Raw genomic sequence first — 23119 nt, 5'->3', positions numbered from 1 at the left:
ACATTGTTGTTTTGTAGGAAAAGGATAAAATGGGAAGGCCTCTATATCAACTGTATTAGGCTATCAGCCATTAAGCCTTGTGAGTTGTGACTTCACTAATCCAACCTTGTCAGCTGTTTTTTGCTTAAAAATAACTTGGGCCTGAATAGACATTTCACCATAAACAAACTGAACATTTGATTTTCAATCACTGATTATAGTATGATGAGGGAAGGTGGGGTGATGGTGAAGTCTCAACTCTCAACCAATACTTGAATATCCCACACTCTTTTGTAAATGCAAGTATATTAGTGGTCATGTTGATCATCCTATCCTTGTGGAACACATCTTGTGAACTTAATAAATCACTTGCAACAACCACAACTGTGAAATGGGCAGGTAATGGTCCTATGACCCATATAAACTTTTAAGAAAATGGGCAAAATCCCCCTCATCCTTCACTCTCGCGTGTAGCAAGATATTTTCTTTTGTGTTCTATAAATTTATCGAGAAAATTAGTTCGTGCTCAATCAAAGAACATGACTCGATTATCATTTCACTAAATTAAACATGAAGTCATTCGATTAAAATCCGAGTTCAAACCTGACTTGATTTAACAAAATAAAAAAATCGAGTTTGAACAAGATATTTTATCGAGCTTGACTCGATTCAATAAAAATTATTTAAAACTCGATTCGACTCGGCTTATTTGTCCATCGTAAGTAAAATTAAAGGGTAATACGTTAGCCAACTGCAGTAGTTCGATGCATCCAAGATATCCACAAAATACAAACGCCACATATTCTTCTGCTTTTTCAGTCTTATTTGTACTTTTATTATTCTCATCCCACTCCAAACTTTTTACAGACAACAGAGAAGAAGACTTGAAGACTAGTACTAATAACAACAGCATCAATGGCATTTGTGTCTACATCTTCTGCTCTCACTGGTCCCATTTCACCACCACCTTCTCTCTCCCCTCCATCAAAACTCAACTCTCTTTCTCTCTCTACAACCCAGTCTTTTTTTCACAATGTTAACTCTCATCTCAATCGCCTCTCCTCTTCTTCTACTCCCTCTAGAGGTGTTGTAGCTATGGCTGGCTCTGGAAAGGTAAGCACATATTGGGTTTTGTGTTAATTTTAGTTTTCTTGATGAAATGTTTAATGTGCTTGTGTGTTTCTTTAGTTTTCGTGATGAATATTAATGGGGTTGTGCTAGAATTTTTGTTTTCTTGATGAATTTTAAAGGGTTTGGTTGTTGGACTGATTCACTATTTAAAAATATGAGTGATTGGATCATTGGACATCCTCAAGTTTAACTATTTCAACTAATGTAAACATATATATTATATGCCCTTGATTAACTTTGTTCTTCGTCCTCAACTATAGCTTAGATTGTGTTCTTTACAACATTTATAAGTCGAAAGTCGAAACAATATGTTTTCACTGCCCAAATTTAGTAAGGGTCAATGTTACCGAAATGTTTAAACTTTATGCAACTTATCTCAGTCAAATTTTAAACTAAACGAAAGCCTTGATTCCACAACCGATTTATAACTAATGGATATGAGAACATGACTGTTCTTTATTTTTGATGAAGAAAAATGGGATTCTAGCAAATGAAACATGGAAAATATTCTGAATATGGCTGTGTTATGATTTGGTGAGTTACACCAAATTAATTTGAGCATTTTACCGTAACTCAGATACCAAATCTTAATACTTTTCATGCTTTTTATTCCAGGGTTTAGTTTTTTAATCGACTTTTAAACAAGTCAATCTATTCAGGGGTGTTATTCAGATCTTTATAGCTTTCTAACCAGTTGTAGAATTAGGGCTTTTATTTTGTTTAAGATTGTTGACCTGAAAGATTGAAGCTTTCGATGATATTGATGTGAATGTGGATTGTGTTAGTGAGTAAAAGATTGTTGTTGTCAGTACAAAGCGAATTGTAGTTGGAGCTGGAGCTCGGCTGGTGGTACGAAATTAATTAGGTCATTTTGTGATTACTTTATCTACAATCTGCAATTACATATGTACAAATGCAATATATTATATTTACCAGTTTTAAACTAAATTATTGGTTTTATTGTGCTTTAATGTTACTGCTCTAGCAGATAAATATTAGCACAAAAGATTCTATGGTTCTGCCACTATAAAATTTGGTAAATTTAAAGCAAGCAAATGATACAGCTCAAATTCTGCAATGAACTTCTACTTGTTAAAACTTGGTAATAATAAATCCCGTACCAGGACATGCACTTGTACAATGAACTTCTATTTGGGTGTTCCATATTATCTTCCCAATTTATAGGATCCTTTCTGTCTCATACACTTGAGATTAATAGTTGTCGTTATCTCTTTTATTGCAGTTCTTTGTCGGTGGCAATTGGAAGTGTGTAAGTATATCCTTCCACCCCTTCAGTTTAATCAGTATATTTGGTCTATGACTCTATGTGTCTGTTCTCTTGGTCGTCTAATCAATTTGTTTCTTTGATGTTTGATCTAGAATGGGACCAAAGACTCTATCAGCAAGCTTGTCTCAGACTTAAACAGTTCAACGTTGGAAGCTGATGTTGGTGAGCTTTTCCCGTATTTTGATATATTATATTATAAAGTCAATGAGTATATGAATTAATATAAGTATATTATTCGACTTTATAATCCCTGTAATTGACCTTCTCCTCAGAACAATGGTTCTAACTTTATAAAAATTGTGTGGGGAGCACAAATGTATTGGACTTCCAGTTTATGTATTTATAACTTTCAGTCAATTAATGAAATTTGATAGTCACCCTTTCTCTATTACTAGATTGAACCGTCTATAATGAATTGAAGGGTGTACTCGAAATTCAACTGTGTATGGTGTCAGGATCTGCTTTTGTCAGATGGTTATCGTGTGTAAATAAGGCCGTTTACATTGAATCTTATATAGTATTGTAGTATGTCAGTTTAATGTAGGAATCTTTTTTTTCTTATTCACATGGTAGTATTTTTGTTTTATGTAAGTGAGGACATTGTAAGTGGGAGAAGACATGTAAATATAGATTATTAGATTTTGGGCTCGTATCCTACATACAGATTAATTAATTATGTTTGAAGTAGTTAGACTTATATATGTTGAATATAATTACTCCATTTTACGATTCCTAGTTTGTCTAATACTTCATTATTCGAATAATAAATTCATTATTCGAATTCTGCAGATGTTGTAGTATCGCCTCCTTTTGTGTATATTGATCAAGTAAAGAACTCTTTAACTGACAAGATTGACATAGCTGCTCAGAATTCTTGGATTGGAAAAGGTGGAGCATTTACTGGGGAAATCAGGTTTGCTTTCCGACTGAGACTTGATATGCTGTTGTCGCCTTGCATGTCTAAATTACACTACATTCAGAAATTCTCAATGCTTATGCACGAGGCTTCTTGAGTTGGTTCGACTTCCTTCATATGCAACTCTTACTGAATATATTTTTAAAACAGCTAGTGTCTTATTTAAAATATTTTTTAGATCTTTAGTCTTTACTAGAAAATGTCGTGAGCATCTACTTCAGCAATACCTACCTTAACCATAAGAAAGAGCGATATCTACTTCAGTGATAAAACACGTGGTCCGTTTTCCTATATTTGAACAGAGTGTATGTTTATCATTGTAAATCAATGCGTTTAGCATTGTGCTTGTACCACATTCTAGATGCTTCAAAGTTCAAAGCATAACAATGTATTTATTTAGTTATATAGTATGTTTTCTTTTTGTTTTTTTATTGTCATGTACATGTGTTTATATAAGTTGAGTACTTATTCCATGTGTTGATAATTTGAGGTATAGACCAGTGATCATATGATAGTAAGTAGCAACTCCTCGGGTTTCTAGAGCGGGATTCTCGACCATTAAAGGCTTCTTGCTTGATGCTTCTGTTAAGTAGTACTCTATTAGGAACTGTCCCCTGAATCCGGGCAAATTGGCATTTTCTTAAAAGTAACCTTCAAATAATTGTAACTGAGTAAGAGTCTAATACCAATTTTACGTATGTCGATCCTCTGGTCCGGACATATTTTATGCTGTTTGCTTTCTTCTGCGCATGTTGTGAACTTTATTATTGAACTCATCTTCTACACACACACTTTAATAGCTCAAATTTTAAATTGTTGCTTTCTAGCATTGAGCAATTAAAAGATATAGGATGCAAGTGGGTAATACTTGGGCACTCTGAGCGAAGACATGTGATTGGTGAAGATGATCAAGTAAGCATTTGCTAGTACCTTTGGATTTCATTTAAAAGTATGACCTATTTTTGCAATTTCTCAACGACCTAACGTATCTGGCCGTATATTTATAAGATGACTAAGCACTACCTCTTTCAGTTTATAGGAAAGAAGGCTGCATATGCCTTGAGTCAGGATGTTGGTGTGATTGCTTGTATTGGTGAATTGTTACAAGAGAGAGAAGAAGGAAAGACATTTGATGTTTGCTTTAGGCAAATGAAAGCCTTTGCAGGCAAGATTTATTTACTAATGTGTGTTTCTCATTGTTTATATTATAGATAGTTTAAGCTTGGTCTGCTAAAATCACTCACCATTATTTGTACCCAGGAGGCCAGGAGGCTTTACTTTTTATTCAATTTTGTCCAGTTTCTCCCGCTGTATATATGTATAAAATACTCACCGTGTTTTACGTCAATGATGTGCAGATGCTGTTCCTAGTTGGGATAATGTTGTCGTTGCGTATGAACCTGTATGGGCAATTGGAACCGGTAAAGTTGCCTCACCACAGCAAGCTCAGGAAGTACATAAAGTTGTTCGTGATTGGCTCAGTAAGAATGTTTCAGCAGAGGTTGCTTCTAAGACACGAATAATATATGGAGGTGTGTTTTAAAAGTTGTATGTGCTTTTCTTTATAACATTTGAGCTCATAAATGTTCCAAAATCTGAGAAATTCTGTAAATATTATGCCTCTTTCATATTCAAATTAAAATGCTAATTTTTTCCTAGGATCTGTAAATGGGGGAAACTGTGCCGAACTGGCCAAAGAGGAAGATATCGATGGATTTCTTGTAGGTGGTGCTTCGTTGAAGGTACCATTCATTGTCAAATAACTATACAAGTAGTGTGTCATCACTCAGTATTCTTTTGACAAGAATAAAATCCCAATGCTGCATATACTACATATATGTTTGGAAAAGAAAAAACGAAACAGAAAATTTTCTAATATCTCGATCTAGAGATCGCCCTTATTCAAAATCATCACATGTTTCAAATTGCAAGTATGTTATCTTGTACAGTGAATTACCAGTCATGGTATTCACCCTATTTTATATAGAATATTGTCGTACATATTTTGAAATTGGTGCATTAAACATGATGAAAATCGAAATTCAAGTTCCCTATTATGTGGATGTTAACAAATGGAGAATCTATTTTCCATTAGTATGCAAGACTAATCTAACAGTTTTCACTGTGCAGGGCCCTGAATTCGCAACAATTATCAATTCCGTAACATCAAAGCAGGTGGTTGCTTGATCTTTAAGGTGGTTCGACACCAAGGAAATAATTTGGTTAGAAGGCCATCATGCATCAAACTGGCAGAACAAACTAGTTTGATAGGATTTTGATAATTTTTTCCTTCTCCCCTGCCAAATGATAACCTCGTACTGCAATACGAGCGTTCATGAAATAGAATAAATTGAAGTTTAATGTGTAGTTGTGGCTGTTTGTTCACTTCTCCAGAAGAATGAAAATTCTGTGCCAGAAAGATAAATTTCATGTTTGGTGCCAGTTTTTCTGATTATTCTTATGTGTTCTAGCATCATTTTCAGTGGAAGATCAATGTTTTGCCTACTAAACATTTTTGAAATGGAAAACTCTTTTGCAACCCATATGGGAAGAATAGCTGAAGATGCCTTGAGCTTACATTAGCCAACTTTATTATCAGTACATACAAATCATGCTTGAACCCAGATGAACTATGATAACTCATAACCAGATCTTCAGTCCGGTCATGCTCCAACTTCAGTACTCGGCTCCTCAGTATGGGACATTGCATCACTTTTGAAGGAAGCAAAAATGGCTATACCCATTGATACAACATAGATAGCCAGAGCAAAACCAACAATTATACCAAGGCACAACACTGCAACCCTTGATTCGCTACACCCACACGACAGCAATCCGATTCTAACTTGAATTATGTTGACAATCGAGAGAGACAACGAAACTATCCCAGCAACTGATGCGCATGCTGATAATGCCAACATCAACTCTTTCAAATCAAAACTCGGGTTTGTGAAGACATAACCTACCCCGTCGAGGTAAAGATGAAGCTTAAGTACCTTGGCAACAATGCTCGACAACAGGAAGCAAGAAAACGCTATAACTTCATACAAAATCAGCATTTTTGCTTCTCCTGGACCAGCATGACACTCCTCTCTCGAATCAAGGCTTTTTATGCCTGGCGTAGCCATGGATAAGCCCACAAACACCGCTATCGTCAACAGAGAATTTACACCAACAAGATCATCAAGCAACTTCAGATGAACTTCTCGGACATCAATTTTGGTATTCTTCTTAACCATTTTGCCAGATTTTTGAACTTCTTGTAACAAAGCGGTGAATTACTAGCTGAGCTTTAAGTGTAGAATGAAAATGAAGTGAATGAAAAGCAATGTTGTGACCTTGTCTGCGAAATTGCCAAGTTATAAGAAGCTCTGCTGCTTGTACAAGGCTACCAAAAAATTAAAAACACACAACTAATTAACTGTACGATCCTGCAAAGACATTAATAAAAGCCACTGTTTGGCATGACTTAAAGCAACAGGTTAGTAAAAATTTTGTTAGAATTTATTATTTTGAACACTTGTTTGATGCAAGTACCAAGCCGAACCATTTACAACCATTTACAACCGAGCCGAACTTGAACTTCTTAACCGTATGAGCTGTGCTGAACCAATCGAATTCGATTTCTTGTTTGCACTCGAGTTTGTTAAAATAAACTCAAATTAAATCGAACTCGAGCGATTTACGAGCAGTCTTAGGAAACTGAAATTGTTATTTCCAGATCAATTTTTTAATTTTAAGTGCTATTTGTAGTAGTTGATATTAGTAATTTAGTATATGCTAGAAATTGTAAATGCAGAGGAATATGCAACACAAATGCTATGAAAATAATATTTTCCTAATTTAATTTTATAACACCTCAGCTTCAATCACTTGAATGGAGAACCTATGAACTCTATATTTTCTATCAGAAAATGGTCCACTTCAATGGACCCTTAAAAGTGATAGTTAGGTACAGAAGACTTCTCCAATTAATATAAGCCCATCTCTTCAAACAGTGGGCTTATAAGTAGTACTATATGAATATGACCCACCACATTGCTAAGATTAAACTACAATTCAAACCATCTTCATGTTTCCTGGCATAGATTCTTGCAGAATATCAGAGAGTTATTTATATTGACAATCTGAGAATTTTCTTTGTCGGTTTGCAATCTTGAATAATGTAAGACGACCTTAACACCTAAGGTTTTAGATGAACTGAATACTTAATACGCATCGCAAATAACATCTCGTAATTGCCTGAAAGATCAGTCTAAATTAGCTGGAATCCTTAACATAACTTGTTTTGATCTGTCATCATATATTTCATTTTTTTAAATAAAAGCAGGTGAATTCCACTACAAACAAAAGGAGTCACAAAACTTAACCTTCTTAGGTACTAAACTATACAAGTTTACCTAAAATAAAGCAAGTATCAAACAAACCAAGTTTCAAGAAAACTAGACTGATACTGCAACAGCAGAAGCACCAACACGATCATCGCAGCCACGCCCCATGGCGAGCTTCCATCAGACGAAGGATCAGCGTAGTTCCTCCTGCATCTACGCTGATCCCACCCGAAAAAGCTCTCAGGATTGTCAATAGATGATAACCATTTGACAGCAAATACCAGAACTACAGGGGTGGCAATCAGTAACCATCCCATGGTTTCTTCAGCACTTTCAACCATAGACTCATATGAAACAAACCATTGAATACCAAGAAAGATAAATAGCACAGCTAAGATTAAAAGAACTGGATATGGCATAGGATTAAGTGAAAACACTTGTATTGCTTGTGAAGCTCTGCTTCTTTTGTGAGACATGATTGCTTCTGATCTTCTTGATAAGTTGGACAAAGTTTAAAGGAGTTGTTAGGAGTGTTGTGATCTTATAGTAGAAGCATGCTATGAGTGTGTTGGGTGATTATAGACTGTTGGATCACTCCGTCTCAAATTACTAGTCCAGATTACTCTTTTTTTTCGACTAATAATTTAAAACGGAGGGAATAATTTGTTAATATTGAAATGGGGTTTGGTAATTTGGTTAAAGTACAGTTGAAGTTTTCTTGAAATATAAAGAATGTTAAATGTAATGACTAGCAAGCTGTCCTACTAGGCTTGCACATTATTGTGTATCTCAATTGTTTATCTACCTCCATGACCCACAGAAATAACAAGCAAGAAACAAAACTGGGCACACTACAAAGTAGTAATTTGGAGTGACTTCTAAAGTTTGAAAGATGATTATAGGCTTAATTACAACTTGAACCTTCTTAAAAGTATGATGATGTGTTCACATGAATCCTTGAAGATAAAAGTTATACACATCTACCCTTATGTATCGAATGTGTATAGCTTGACCCTTAATCCAACAAACACTCTTAAATCATTAAATGATCGGTCTCGTGTGAGGGTTATCACGGGAAATAAATTAGAAAAATACATATCATGTAATATAGGAGAGAGGTTAATGTGTTGGACGAGAAATATACTTAAGACTTTGGAGAGAAAAAACAATTTTCTACCCCCGTCCAGAAAATATGACATTTCAGAATTCAAAACTTTGGCTGAAGTAAGGGTCATGATGTATACATTTGATACATTAGGGGTTAATGTGTATGACTTTTTTCTTTAAGGGTGTATGTGTATATTAGATCATACTTTGGGTTTAAGTTATAATTAAGCCATGATTATATTAGGTTCACATACTATGTATTATTTTCTCATCACATCAATTATCATATAACTACTTTGTTACAAATGCATTGTGTTAGTTTTCAAATACAAAATATAAACCACACATAAATTTAGAAGCATAACAGTAGTTGATGGACAAGGAGGCTAAAATTACCTAGATTATGGATAGATTTGGCACAAGACTGAAATATATTGAACATGACAAAAACAAATAGTAGCTGGATCGACAACTACCATCTCCTAGCAACAAAGTAGAAGTACTGCATCTTCAAGTAAAGCATTGCAACGCCGACTCTCACTATATCTGTGTAGCAAAAGAGTTCAATGTAGGGCTAAAATATAAAGATGTAGAATTCCTAACAAGAAACCATGTGTATCGACAGACACCGCTAAAGAACAGCACAAAGGAGTTGGCAGCATGCAGCATAATAGGTCCTCCAGATATGCGCAGACAGACAATACTGTGAAACATGGCAGCCAATCTATCCGCTTGAAACAGGGCATGTTTCTTCCCAAGAACTAGGGTCAGCACTTTCATGAGAAATATCGATCCTGAATCAGGAGTGGCCTCAGGCTCAACACTACAAGGATTACTATCTCCGTCCCCCTCATTTCTTTACATTTCTTTTTCACTGCTCGACACGCATGCGTATTGAAACATCGCTCTTAAATGTAAAGAATTTTAATGCAGAAGTATGTTGAACTTGAACATAGCAGAAACCATGTTCTGGACGTGTCCTTTTACAACCATCAAAACGCTTGCTTCCTACTAACAAAGCAAATGGATCGTGTAATTTTTGCTCAGCTGAACAGGGCCGGCCCTGAGAATTGAGGGCCTAACAAACTCAAATAATGAGGTCCTTGTAAATTAAAAAAATAAAGTGCAATTTATTTATAGAAAATTATAAATGCATTAATATCAGAAACAACCACACACTATGCAAATTAATATTATTATCTTACTTAAATATAACATGTATTTGCATTTTTTGATAAAAAATATCAATCAAATTTACATAATCAAGTTTTCAACCAAATCTTTTAAAATAATGCGGGACCTTTATATTTTGGGGGCCTTAGAGCACGGACAATGAAGTTCCACCTCTTTCCTCGGGCCACTCAAAATGGAAAATAAATATAAAGTGGGACTCTCTTTGCACTGCACAGTGTTAAACTGAAATGGGCGGTCTCTGTTTGGTGGAAATGTCCCATTTTGTTTTGTGGAACTGTGCCGTTTGATTACCTTTTTTTACTCTGTATTGACCCACACCACTTGCATACATAGTCTCTTTTCTGTTTTTTTTTATAAATACTCAATTCTCATACCTTATTTATCATCTCCACATTTTTTAAAAATTTTATTTTTCCTAATAAAAGATGAATCCAAATAATTTACAAGACATGTGTTTTAATAACATTATTAAATAGACTCCTTGTAACTTAAGATAAAAATTTGTCTTCTCACTCCAATAACCTCCTCAAATTTAGCTTTATTGATTTTTTAAACTATATTTTGAACATATTTTGAATCCTAGTGCCAACAATACATTAGATTGAATTCAATCTACTGTGTAAATAATGCAACTTAATATTACTGAGGCAATAGATTGAATTCAATCTACTGCGTAAATAATGAAGTAAGAAAAATTATATTGATATAAAATTAAAAAAAAAAGTATATACTAATAAATTTATTATATTAAATATATATTATAATAATAATATAATGGGTGCTACAAATATGGGAAGTGGGATTTTAGCATTATATAAATGGGGGTCACTTTTTTTATAAAACCATTTGAGTGTGAGGTGATAAAAATGTGTAAGTATGAGAAGGGGAAAGTGACCCCGCCGCTGACATGCTCTTAGGCACAAGTTATAGTCAGGCCAGCTGAACGAGCAACACGGCTGATAAAACGGTATGATTTGATATGTATAGCATGAGTTATACTATTACACTACACCTGATCAACCACAATGATATGCTTTCTGATTTTGGTAGCAATATTGGAGTAATCTGCGTCGCTAAACAACAATTTGTAATAGAATTTAAAATGTGACAAGTTCCAAGACAACACAGAGCCAACCATTGTGCTGCACACATCCCCATACACCCCCACCTCGTTTACCACCTAACAACAACCCCCCGTACTCGTACCTATTCAGTCATAATTGCGTTTTTAAAGTTTTGCGGTGTTCTAAAAATTGGTCTGATTATTTTAATTAATTAATATATCATGAATAATTTTGTAACCTAAAAATAGTCTTTTTAAATAAAAAAATTTTTGTTCATTACACTACACAAATTAAAAAAATAATCAAGTATAATGGTTTGATAAAAATATTGAATTAAATTTAATAAATAATTTGAATAACTATATTATTAATAGATAAAATAATGTGGCGAATAAATAAATTAGAGGATGAAATTGGGTGACTCGCATAATAAACATATCGGATTATTATCAAAATTTTGCAGATTTATATTTTTTCGAATTGAATTAGTATCGAATCTAAAATTCAACTTATAACCCGACACAAACCCGATCCGTAACCGGTAATCAACGAAGGTCGGGGGCTGATGCATATCAGAAGATTAGAATAGGTACAAGTACAAGTACATCTGTATGTATTATATATGTGTCGTGTAGGTGTGTTATTAGGCCGAGACCCTCCAGCTGGCTACCATATACATACATACATACAACAACCTCCTCACTCTTCTTGTACAACTTCACAAGCTGGCCGTGATCTCTCTCCTCTCTCTCTTTCTCTCGTACTCATCCATTTTATCTGTCAGCGGCTTCTCTTCTCTTCTCTTTGAGTAAGTATGTATGACTCGCTCTCTTATTATCATTATTCTGCATTTTCTTTTCATTTCTTTTCTGTCATCTGTTAGGTTTTTCATGTTTTTAAGGGTTGTTGCAGGAATTTTAGTTTTAGAGACTATGAAAATCGGAGTTTAGTCAGTTTTGTTAGTGATTTGTGTATGTTTGCAGTAAGGGTTGTAGATGCTTATATGATTGTTTGTCTACTATCTTCTGTTAAATTTCATGATTATTCACATTGTTCTATTCAAGAATCTCTCTCTCTCTCTCTCTCTCTCTCTCTCTCTCTCTCTCTCTCTCTCTCCCTCGCTCTCTCCTTCTCTCTCTCTCTCTCTCTCTCTCTCTCTCTCCCCCTCTCTCTCTCCCCCTCTCTCTCTCCTTCTCTCTCTCTCTCTCTCTCCCTCTCTCTCTCTCTCCTTCTCTCTCTCTCTCCCCCCTTCTCTCTCTCTCTCTCTCGCTCTCTCCCTCTCTCTCTCTCTCTCTCTCCCCTTCTCTCTCTCCCTCTCCCCCTCCCTCCCCCCCCTCTCTCTCTCTCTCCCCCCTTCTCTCTCGCTCTCTCGCTCTCTCTCTCTCTCCCCCTCCCTCTCTCTCTCTCTCCCCCCTCTCTCCCTCTCCCTCTCTGTTTGTGTTATAATTTCAAGATTTAGTAGTACCGATTCTTGCAACATGTTTGATGTGAGATATTAGCACTATTTGGTTACCATTGTGTATGCATGATAATTAGTTTTGTTAGTGCCAAAGTTTTACATAGTGGGCTTCTACTGGTTACATGGCCTCTGTATTTACGATCTTGGAATTATATCATTGTTAGATCAAAGGGTTTGTGTGTGTATGGGACTTTTTTGTTTGTTTTGGATTCAGTTCTAATGCTTGCAACATGTTTGATATTTAGTAGTTCGTACTTTGTTACATTCGTGTATAAATTACATTAAAAGATGTATGATTATTTTTACTCAAATTTTGGATTAATATGTGCAGATTTTGGAGCGTTTGGTTTCTTGTTAATATACTCTGATTTTGCTGATTGAGAATCATCAAATGTCTTCTCATTCAGTTGATGAGAATCCAACCGAGTGTGTAAAAAGTGTAGACGCATCATGCAGTGTGTCTGAGAATGATGCGTATGATTTCTCAAGGCTTCCTGACAGGCCAAGGAATTTAAATATGGACAGGGATAGGCAACGATCATTTGATGAGAGATCGCTTGACTTGCCTTGCTTTTCACCTCCTATGTCATCCAGAGCAGACAACATTTCTAGAATTGACCACTTCGAGAGCTTACCATTTTCTCCTGCACTAAGGTCGGGCTTTGATACTCCTAGGTCACAGTTTGGGCATGAGGGGTATCCGATGATGACAGAGGCTTGGGATGCATTGAGGCGTACAATGGTCTACTTTCGGGGAAAACCAGTTGGGACTATTGCAGCACTGGATAGTTCTGAAGAGAAAGTCAACTATGATCAGGTGATGTGCTCATTCTTTCTCTTTTATCAAGCCCACTAACTTTGTCTTTAACTCTTATGTAATTGCCTTTTTCGATTATATTTGTCAAGTTACAAGTCTTATAATTCTATTTTTTGCATATTGTTTCCTGATATTTAATTTGCTAAATGAAGTAGTGATCAAACTGTTTACTAAGTGTAATTGTACGTAGTTAATCAATGCTTTCTTAAAGTTCCTTCAGTAGATGCAGACCTAAAATTTGTTAATTATATTCCGGCTAATATCACAACTACACAGGCTGATTTAACAATGTAGATCTAAAGAGATTTTGTTCACTCTCCCTTTCCCTACGGACCTACCCCTTGGAATTTTACATCTGTTGCCATTTGTTGTAAATAGATGAATAGATGACTTGTATTATGATTCCCTACCCCCTTTTTTTGTAATACTCTGTTACTCATGTACTTGGTGGAAAGAAGTCTTCAAATTTTTTCTTCATTTTCTTTTTAGGTTTTCGTCAGAGACTTTGTCCCAAGTGCATTAGCATTTTTAATGAATGGGGAGCCTGAGATTGTCAAGAATTTCCTTCTGAAGACTCTTCGCCTCCAGTCATGGGAGAAAAAGATTGATCGTTTCCAGCTTGGGGAGGGTGTAATGCCCGCTAGTTTTAAAGTAATGCATGATCCTGTCAAGAACACTGAGACTTTAATCGCTGATTTTGGTGAGAGTGCAATTGGAAGAGTAGCACCTGTTGATTCTGGATTTTGGTGGATTATATTACTCCGAGCATACACAAAGTCCACAGGAGATACTTCCTTGGCTGATAAGCCTGAGTGCCAGAAGGGTATGCGCTTGATACTAAGTTTATGCCTTTCAGAGGGGTTTGACACATTCCCAACTCTTCTCTGTGCGGATGGATGCTGTATGATTGATAGGAGAATGGTAAGTTTTTAATACTCCTATATGTTGGCCAGCGTAACACTGTATATATGTTTCAGCAACAATCAGTTAGTTCTATAGAAACAACTCAGAGTTTACATTGTATTCCTGCACAGCCACAATCAGTTAATATAATGACAACATATATTTGCATGTTTTTCAGTTGCTACAGACCCTGGGTAATGTATAACTTTTAACTATCTTGCAATCTGCGATTGCATCATTTTATATTGATATAGTAATTTTCTTTGAAGAAATTAGATTCCAGTTCGAGTTTTACTTGCAATGTTATGCTCCTTCCTCCTGGCTCTGCAGTAACACATCAATTAGCTCTTCTTTTTGGAAATGTCTTTACTTGTTTATAATGTTTTTTCTGTGCTTTTAATATGCTTCTGCACATAAAATTGTACATATGTTTCTAATGTTGTTGCAGCATTCTCTGTTCCCATGTTAGGTCCCAGTCAAGACTAATAGAAAATGCCAAAATTTATATTTCTTTGAGTGACATGTAAACAGAAGTTTACATGCATGACTTGAATAAATAAACAATGGAAACTACTTGTTTCAAAACTAACTACCACAAAACCGCCTGACAAAAAAAGTACCACAAAACCACTGATAGCACTTAAAATCCCCACTGCAACCTTTTCGAGGCTCTTCTAATGATTACCCCACCCAGTGTGATATATCTTTTGTAGTTAATATTCATATAAGCTCTACAAGCTAGCTCAATTGGCAGTTTACAACTCAAGATTATAATGCCTATCTTCAGGATATTCTTGATTCTCTACCTTTAATCCTTTACATTATGCATACTGCAGGGTGTATATGGTTACCCAATTGAAATACAGGCACTTTTCTTTCTGGCCTTGAGATGTGCTCTGATTTTACTGAAGCAAGATGCCGAGGGGAAGGAGTTTGTAGAACGAATAGTTAAGCGTCTTCATGCGCTGAGCTATCACATGAGAAATTACTTTTGGTTGGATTTCAAGCAGCTGAACGATATCTATAGGTATAAAACAGAAGAATATTCACATACTGCAGTCAACAAGTTCAATGTGATTCCAGATTCTCTTCCAGAATGGATCTTTGATTTTATGCCAACCCATGGCGGTTACTTCATTGGAAATGTTGGTCCTTCCAAAATGGATTTCCGTTGGTTTTGCTTGGGCAATTGTGTTGCAATTTTAGCTTCCTTGGCAACTCCTGAACAGTCAAACGCAATCATGGATCTCATAGAATCACGCTGGGAGGAGTTGGTTGGAGAAATGCCTTTGAAGGTTTGTTATCCTGCCATAGAAAGTCATGAGTGGAGGATTGTAACAGGATGTGACCCAAAGAATACGAGATGGAGTTATCACAATGGCGGTTCTTGGCCAGGTATATAGTTCTATTGCTAGTATTTATTAGGATTTTAGTTATTCACTTTTTAGAAGGCTTCAATTTGCAAATCATTTTTTTCCTGGATAGGGGCCAGGGAGCTGATTATTTTTGCTCAATACTGGTAATCCGAACTAGAAACCGTGTTGATCACATCTGTTTTTTTTCTGAACTACTGGAATTTATAACCTCTGACCAAAGAATTTAGACTACCATGTGCTTTCATACTACAGTCATAAAAAAAGAATCCGATTCCCTTTGTAGAATAGTAACAGTTGTATATTCTTGAATCCTGATTAATGACATTTGTCAAGTAGTCACATTGCTTTTTATGAACATGCTAGTACCAAAGAAATGCCTTGTCCATGTTCATGTACTCAATTGTTGTGGCTGCAGTGCTTTTATGGCTCCTAACAGCTGCATGTATCAAGACTGGTCGTCCTCATATTGCAAAACGTGCTATTGAACTCATTGAGCTCAGGCTGTGCAGAGACAACTGGCCAGAATATTATGATGGGAAGGTTGGCCGATATATTGGAAAACAAGCACGCAAGCAACAGACCTGGTCCATTGCTGGTTACTTGGTATCAAGGATGATGTTGGAAGATCCTTCTCATTTGGGTATGATAGCTCTAGAGGAAGACAAACAGATGAGGCCACCACTGAGAAGATCTGCTTCATGGACTTTCTGATCTCATGTCTCTCATCCTGCTTCATGGACTTTCTGATCTCATGTCTTTCTCTTCGTAGCAAATTCTTTTTAGCCTCTAGGATTCTTCAAGCAAGGTTTGAGGAGCATGACTCTGGGAAACAAAAGAGTAGGATTCTGGAATATGTAACTTTAGATTTGGGAAGAAAGCCCGCGATGAAATGTTCTTCTATATCATGGCAGAAGAGGATTTTCAATAGTAAAACTTAGATCTTTGTGGTTTGAATTATTTGATTTTGCAGTACTCTGCAGTTTATGACTTGTCTACAAGCATACAAATTTTCCCGTCACCCTCCAGAAATGAATTTTTGCCTGCTTATTTGCTATGTCTTGTGGAAATTTTGAATTAATTGTTAGTTGATGTTTAGTATAACAGATGTAAACTAAATTGTAAGGCCTTGCTCCTGAAGGAATTAAGTGATATCCATTCTTGGTATAAAAATTTTGTAGCGAAACTTTCTTAAATTTACATTAATTACTACTTATAAGTGAAATTATTTTATTTACCCTATACTTGCTTCTCTTTATTTTTTAAACTCGGGACCTAGAAATGACAATATATTAGAATTGGGCTTCAACAACAAGTGATATTTTAAACCTGTCTAATTTATAATTTATAATGAAGTTCAAAGTCACAGACCCATTAGCTAACATCGACCAATGATCTAATATTTAACCTTTTTCCCATCTTAAACCATAAATTATACCAACTACTATTTAAAATAATCAATTTTATTCTATATATCACACTTTCCGTGATCCAGCTAGACTGTATATTGATGATACATGTGGAACTAGGATTTTTTAATTCGCAGACGAAACCAGCCACGAAAAAACTCGAGTTCGGCTCAATAAGGATACAAACTTGTTTTAGGTTAATTTTTTAAACTCTCGAATTCTAATATAAAAATGTGTATGTTAAACTAACGAGTTCGAGCCGAACTATTACCATGACAAGAATTCGACTTAAAAACCGGTCGATTATAACTCGCATGTTAAAACTCGAATTTTTTTACATGTATTTTGATTTTCCATAACATTTCTAATATTTTAAGTTTTACGATAATTGCAAGTACTAAAATTGAATAAACTGGAAACTACCAGAATTAAGGAGGTGAAAAAAAGCAGAAAATAACAAAATAGAAGCACTCACTCCTCGTCCTCTTCTACACAGGGAGGGAGTGTAATTTTCAAAGCCCCCATTTTTACATACATAATCACAAATTTGTGTTGAACCCAGATCAAGATTTTGGAAAATAGAGGCAACCCAGAAGCAATTAAGATGAGGGCACCTAAGAGGCCGATCTATATGATTACAACATGGCTTAAACGACAACCTCCAAAGGTGAAAGCTTTTCTTGCTGTTGTCGCCGGTATGGCTGCTATTGTGTTGCTTAGAGCAATTGTTCATGATCATGACAATCTTTTTGTTGCTGCTGAATCTGTTCATGCTGTCGGTATCTCTCTTCTTATTTATAAACTCATCAAAGAAAAAACTTGTGCTGGTACCTGCTCTTCTCTCTCTCTCTCTCTCTCTCTCCGGGTTGCAACACACACACGCACACACCTCCATTTACTTCAATTAATTGATATATGTGTTTTAGTTTGTTTTGTTAACATGGGGTTTTTAATTGATAAAGAAATGCACTTGAATAAATATTTGTACTTATGAGGTTGATTTTGTTCATTAGGGTCTTTTAGTAGAAAAAATATGCAATTATGCAATTAATCCATAGCACTTGCTGATAAAAATTCAAGGCTCGTTCCGAGACCTTGGTTTTTGTTATCTGGTAGTAAGATCCTGTTACGTGTTCCTACGGAGTAGGATTTGTGGGACTTTGATAAGCTTACAAGAGTTTTTTTGCTAACATTATTTTGTGGGAGATGAAATGGAAGTTACTGTGTAAAAGGAAAACATATTAAAACCTTAAACCCACGACCTATGTTCATATTTACATGATTTTTGTGGATTATGTTACCCATATTTTGAAATGCATTAAATTTTTTATACACATATGAGAGGAAGTTAAGATTTGAATCCATTAACTTTGTCCGTGGAAAGGGGGAGGTTTGCCACTAGGCTATCAACGAATCCTCAAATATATGCTTTAGTCAGTTAATGTATTAAGTAGGATCTTACTCTATCGTGATTCATTGCACATAAAATAACGAAAAACTGAAAGACTGGATCTTGGTTAATAATGTTGGAGAAACTATCTAATGAAAAAGGAAGTTTGAGATAATTGGTGTTTTCAACTCCTTTCTGTTGGGAATATTACCTACATATGATCTCTTCTGGTTGTTTTGAAAAATGGTGAAGTTCTTATACTGATTCTGTTATCTAGTAGACTAGTACGTTGTATTAAATCATTATGTTGGGTATTGATGATTGAACCCTCATGATAAAGATTTTTGCCTTAATTGTCTGGATCAATTTTCTGAATTATTATACTTGTTAGGTAGCATACTACTTGCCCACATAGATTAATCCGCTACTCTAGTATGTTAGTCAATAAACAGAGCATCTCTTATCTGTATTACATTGTCTTGTCACAATAAATAACACTCCTCATATACAAAAAAACTGTGTAATCTGCAAAATAGTGTTCAATTTTTTTTATTTATTAATCTTCCTTGATTATGATCCGCTATCTGTAACTTATCTATGCTTTATATCACTGCAGGACTTTCACTCAAATCCCAGGAATTGACAGCTTTGTTTTTGGCTGTCAGACTGTACTGTAGTTTTGTAATGGAATATGACATTCATACTGTGCTTGATTCAGCAACACTTGCTACAACTCTGTGGGTCATATATATGATTCGCTATAAACTGAGGTCAAGCTATATGGAGGAGAAAGACAACTTCACGATATATCATGTGGTGAGTTCTAATTTAGATGCACGCTTTTTAGACTTATATGACAGGACTAGTGAGCCCCATTGTAATTTTTTTTCTTTCTAAAGTTTCAGGATAATAACTATAGACTTCAGCCGTTCATTTACTAATTTTTTTGTCTAAAAGTAATATTACTGAAGCCTGGAAGGGGTACTGATGGTCAAGCAATGTAGATACCCAAAAATCACAAAGCACTTAGGTAGCAAGAATGCCTGTTTTGCAGGTAAACTTTACTGAAGAACTACAAGTGAAGCATTCGAGAGAATGGTGTAAAATGATCCCAGTGACCTGAAAGAACTGGCCTAAGAATTTGCACGAACACTGCCTTTTCCTATAATATACGAATTCAAATATACTAGAAACCTAAACAAGTAATCTTAACTCTGTTTCCTTAAATATTCTCATTCATATGTTTAACTCCTTTCCGTGCATATTATCCTTCATTTTGAAGACAAACAGGATGTCCCTTCCAAAGTATTGTGGTGCTTTGTTCTCTTAAACAGTTAGACCATATTATTCTGTGTCATTAATCATTATACTCAGAAAAATGCAGACATGCACAAAGCACGATTGCTCACGCCAACACACTTGGTTGCTTCGACTTTCTTTTATTGTTGTGATGTTTATATATCTGAGTAACCCGATTTGTCCCTTGTAGGTCATTCCTTGTGCAGTATTAGCTATTTTAGTTCATCCTTCGACGTCACACAACTTCCTTAACAGAGTATCCTGGGGATTTTGTGTATATTTGGAGTCCGTTTCAGTGCTACCTCAACTGCGGGTCATGCAGAATACTAAGGTAATAAATCAGAATGCTAATGATAAGTTTGTTCCCCTTGGCAACTTCTTGTGTAATTTTCATTTCATTCTGGTTTCAGATTGTTGAACCATTTACAGCTCATTATGTATTTGCTTTGGGGGTTGCAAGGTTCTTGAGCTGTGCTCATTGGGTTCTCCAGGTCTGATTCCAAACTTGTGTATAGATGATATTTGTAGGGTAAGCTAGATAAGTGCTATCTACTTTGAGATGTGGAAAGGTTTTTTTATTGCAGCATTATACACGGCCTATACCTTGCATGCATTTTATAATAATAATTTAAGGCAGCATGAGTTTTCCAGTATAAGCTGACATTTTGTATAACATTAACAGGAGTTGGTCTTTTGTTGAATGATTGATGTATCTTAAGTATGTGGTAGGTTATAGACATATAGCCATTGTAATATTACTGCATTTAGCATCTACGATATCATCTTCACAACTTTAGGTAAATGTCTATGTAAGCCGACTGAAATATATTGTCCCATTGATAGTGTTGACACAACTTCCCTGTAGCTTGGAGTATATAGTTTCCTGTAGTTAGGAGTATATTGTTTCCACTAGCTAAATTTGCTTTAAAATTGCGCTCGTTTACGAGCTATCAAAAGTTTTGAGGATTGAAAATAGATTTTTGTATCTTACAGGTTTTGGACACTCGTGGCCATCTTCTTGTTGCTCTAGGATATGGACTCTGGCCTTCTATGGTTCTTATTGCAGAAGTTGTTCAAACCTTTATACTAGCAGACTTTTGTTACTACTATGTTAAAAGGTGTAAATTTGTTAAGTTTGTATCTCAGACATCGTTTACTACTATGAGTACATTTTGCTGTCGTTAATCCTTTCCCTTTTTAATGCTTTCTCTTCTTCTTGCAGTGTTTTCGGAGGACAACTTGTCTTGCGCCTTCCATCAGGAGTAGTTTAGTTGAGGATGTAAGGTCAGAAAGTTTACTTATATATGGAGTTACCCTCCTTTAGTTAGGCTCTCTTCTGTTCTTCCTAACAGGATCTCTGTCCATTTAGAATCAGTGCATGTTGTAAGGACCGAAAATCTGAAAATGGGAATATGGAATTCAATGGGCGCTTTACAGTACAAGCCCTTCCCAAATCTTAGTTCACTAAATGGAATTTAATGGGATCTATTAAAGCTAATTCGACCAACAAAAGTATAATGTGTCAACACAATGTTCTATAATCTCAAATATGGGAGGAACCATAATATATTTAGATTATTTGACTTGTAATCATGGTTACAGATTTCGGAAATCGGAACTATTCCGTTGAGGTACCGATTTGAGATTTGTTGGGGATCGGTCAAATCGGACTATTATTCTTTACCGATTTTTTAGTGATTTATCGGCGAGAAAAATAGGCCGATTTTTATAACCATGCTTATAACACGTCAATAGAAACTAACATCCACATTCAAGTCAACACTTGATCGTGCTGCCTGAAATTAACCACAAAATGCACAAAACCAATGAACAAAGTTATGTAAGAATTGTTTTAATCAGCCCCCTAATCAACTAATCTACTTCGCCTTTGGCGATTCTTTTTCTTTTCCTTTGTCTGCTGATGCTGGTGGCGCTGGTGCCCCTGCTGCAGCTTGAGTTGAAAGATAATGTATGATCTCGAAAATCCTCGTTTGGCCGTAGTAGAAACCGGTTTGCATAAACTGAATTGCAATGTCTTTACCTTTATACCAAAATTCCATTATCCTTTTGTCGATTTCCTTCTCGTGTTGCATTACAATAGGTCGAAGCATGACACTGTACACGTAATTTGCTCCCTGAAAAACGAAAGACCATGTTTCTTGTAGCGACACTAAGTTTGCTAACAAAAGTAGTAAATTTTTGAAATGAACTCTAAGCTGCTGCATATGTATTAGATTATACTCACTTGTGTTTTGGGATGCCAAAGGTAGATAACAAACGCAAGCTTAGATTCACCATATAAAGGTAACCTTCAAAAGACACACAAAACACCGACACTATTAGATTTGTGATTGCAACAATCTGAAACATTTAAATTTTGCGGTGAATATTCTTACCATGATATAATCACATCCGAAAAGCTCTCAACAACTACTAGAACAGCCACCAAAATCCTGAAAAAATTTTAAGCATCAAGAGTTTGTCTAAGCTAATTCGAAATGTATGTTAAAACTATGTAGCGATATTAATATTTTCGAAGAGCTAGCAATTTAACATAGAAAAATGCTAGAGTCCTCGAAAACGTTCCCAAAACGGTTCTCAAATGATGAGGTGTCATTATATTATTAGTCAATTTTTCTTAAATGAAATGGACTACTGGTGCATCCATATGAGCCGAACGAATAAAAATACACCATGTGTCATTTGAGAATAAATTTTGGGATCCATTTCGAGGTACATTGCATTGCTCTTTAACGTAACGTTACTAACGTACCAATAGCGGCACCAGAACAAGATTTGCTCCTTTTTAATTTCATTTTTCTCCATCTCCTTGTAGCATTGATATGCTGGGTAAACATACCCGAAAGCCATCCTGATGAAGAAGAAGAAACAAATTGCACGCGCTTAAAAATCATACAAAATTTTAAGAAAATTCAAAATAGAAAATGCACGGAACCAGCTGTAACATACAAAAGAACGGTTGAAAGCAAATATCCCAACATGTTTGGAGCGATGCACACAAAACAGTGTTATATCATAACAATATCTGTCAGGAGAATAAAATTCATTAGAAATGAATCGATAAGATTGCGAGAACAGGGATTGAAAAACACGAAAAGAAGAATCGAACGATTTGAAACTGTACCTGCAGGCAATGGAGAAAAAGGAAGAGGATAATGCAGAAATAAGGGGGGGGGGTAGAAGATTTGGTTTTATTTGTGAAATATCTATGAACAACACACATGTATGTGTTGATCTAATTATAGAATGAAGCCTGGTTCATGGACGACCTGTAATTTCTCTTGTAAATGTAATCCATGGATTAATGTCTACTAAATATCGAGCTTGCTTGGCAGGCGGTTGTTTCAGCCGTGTTGTTTCGCAACAAAACAAGATCAGTATTCAGCAGCAGGGCTACAGATTTCCCAGCTCCTCATCATTCCTGATTGTCAACAACAA

General features: G+C 35.6%; 6 protein-coding genes across 8 annotated transcripts; 3 read left to right on the top strand and 3 right to left on the bottom strand.

Moving 5' to 3' along the window:
* The first annotated feature begins 765 nt into the window (after positions 1-765).
* On the top strand, positions 766-5769 carry LOC141702251 (triosephosphate isomerase, chloroplastic). Its single transcript, XM_074505940.1, has 9 exons — positions 766-1092; positions 2354-2380; positions 2491-2560; positions 3188-3311; positions 4142-4226; positions 4347-4479; positions 4673-4846; positions 4974-5056; positions 5445-5769. Exons 1-9 carry the CDS (start codon positions 895-897, stop codon positions 5499-5501), a joined length of 951 nt encoding a protein of 316 aa, XP_074362041.1. The 5' UTR covers positions 766-894; the 3' UTR covers positions 5502-5769.
* Positions 5770-5977: 208 nt separating this feature from the next.
* Positions 5978-6553, bottom strand: LOC141702265 (uncharacterized). Its single transcript, XM_074505962.1, has one exon. The coding sequence runs from the start codon at positions 6551-6553 to the stop codon at positions 5978-5980; it is 576 nt and encodes a 191-aa protein (XP_074362063.1).
* A 1178-nt stretch (positions 6554-7731) lies between these two features.
* LOC141702264 (uncharacterized) lies at positions 7732-8121 on the bottom strand. Its single transcript, XM_074505961.1, has one exon. The coding sequence runs from the start codon at positions 8119-8121 to the stop codon at positions 7732-7734; it is 390 nt and encodes a 129-aa protein (XP_074362062.1).
* A 3510-nt stretch (positions 8122-11631) lies between these two features.
* LOC141702274 (putative alkaline/neutral invertase B) lies at positions 11632-16581 on the top strand. 3 transcript variants are annotated; one of them, XM_074505975.1, is made up of 5 exons: positions 11632-11818; positions 12801-13286; positions 13776-14207; positions 15026-15584; positions 15981-16581. In XM_074505975.1, the coding sequence occupies exons 2-5, from the start codon at positions 12861-12863 to the stop codon at positions 16274-16276; spliced, it is 1713 nt and encodes a 570-aa protein (XP_074362076.1). In that variant the 5' UTR covers positions 11632-11818; positions 12801-12860; the 3' UTR covers positions 16277-16581. The 3 variants fall into 3 exon arrangements, with proteins under 3 accessions (XP_074362076.1, XP_074362075.1, XP_074362077.1); XM_074505974.1 differs by having other exon boundaries at positions 11632-11822; XM_074505976.1 differs by having other exon boundaries at positions 11632-11826.
* An 819-nt stretch (positions 16582-17400) lies between these two features.
* On the top strand, positions 17401-21114 carry LOC141702272 (uncharacterized). Its single transcript, XM_074505972.1, has 6 exons — positions 17401-17798; positions 18978-19177; positions 19851-19991; positions 20071-20151; positions 20654-20778; positions 20883-21114. Exons 1-6 carry the CDS (start codon positions 17576-17578, stop codon positions 20929-20931), a joined length of 819 nt encoding a protein of 272 aa, XP_074362073.1. The 5' UTR covers positions 17401-17575; the 3' UTR covers positions 20932-21114.
* A 113-nt stretch (positions 21115-21227) lies between these two features.
* On the bottom strand, positions 21228-22871 carry LOC141702273 (putative HVA22-like protein g). The gene is made up of 6 exons (XM_074505973.1): positions 22806-22871; positions 22631-22706; positions 22434-22532; positions 22057-22113; positions 21906-21969; positions 21228-21795 (listed from the first exon to the last, which is right to left on the bottom strand). The coding sequence occupies exons 2-6, from the start codon at positions 22660-22662 to the stop codon at positions 21538-21540; spliced, it is 510 nt and encodes a 169-aa protein (XP_074362074.1). The 5' UTR covers positions 22663-22706; positions 22806-22871; the 3' UTR covers positions 21228-21537.
* Between the last annotated feature and the right edge of the window lie 248 nt (positions 22872-23119).

The sequence above is a fragment of the Apium graveolens genome, unplaced genomic scaffold (genome assembly GCF_009905375.1).
Source record: "Apium graveolens cultivar Ventura unplaced genomic scaffold, ASM990537v1 ctg4827, whole genome shotgun sequence".
NCBI lineage: Eukaryota > Viridiplantae > Streptophyta > Magnoliopsida > Apiales > Apiaceae > Apium > Apium graveolens.
This window is presented reverse-complemented; position numbering and strand designations above follow the sequence as displayed.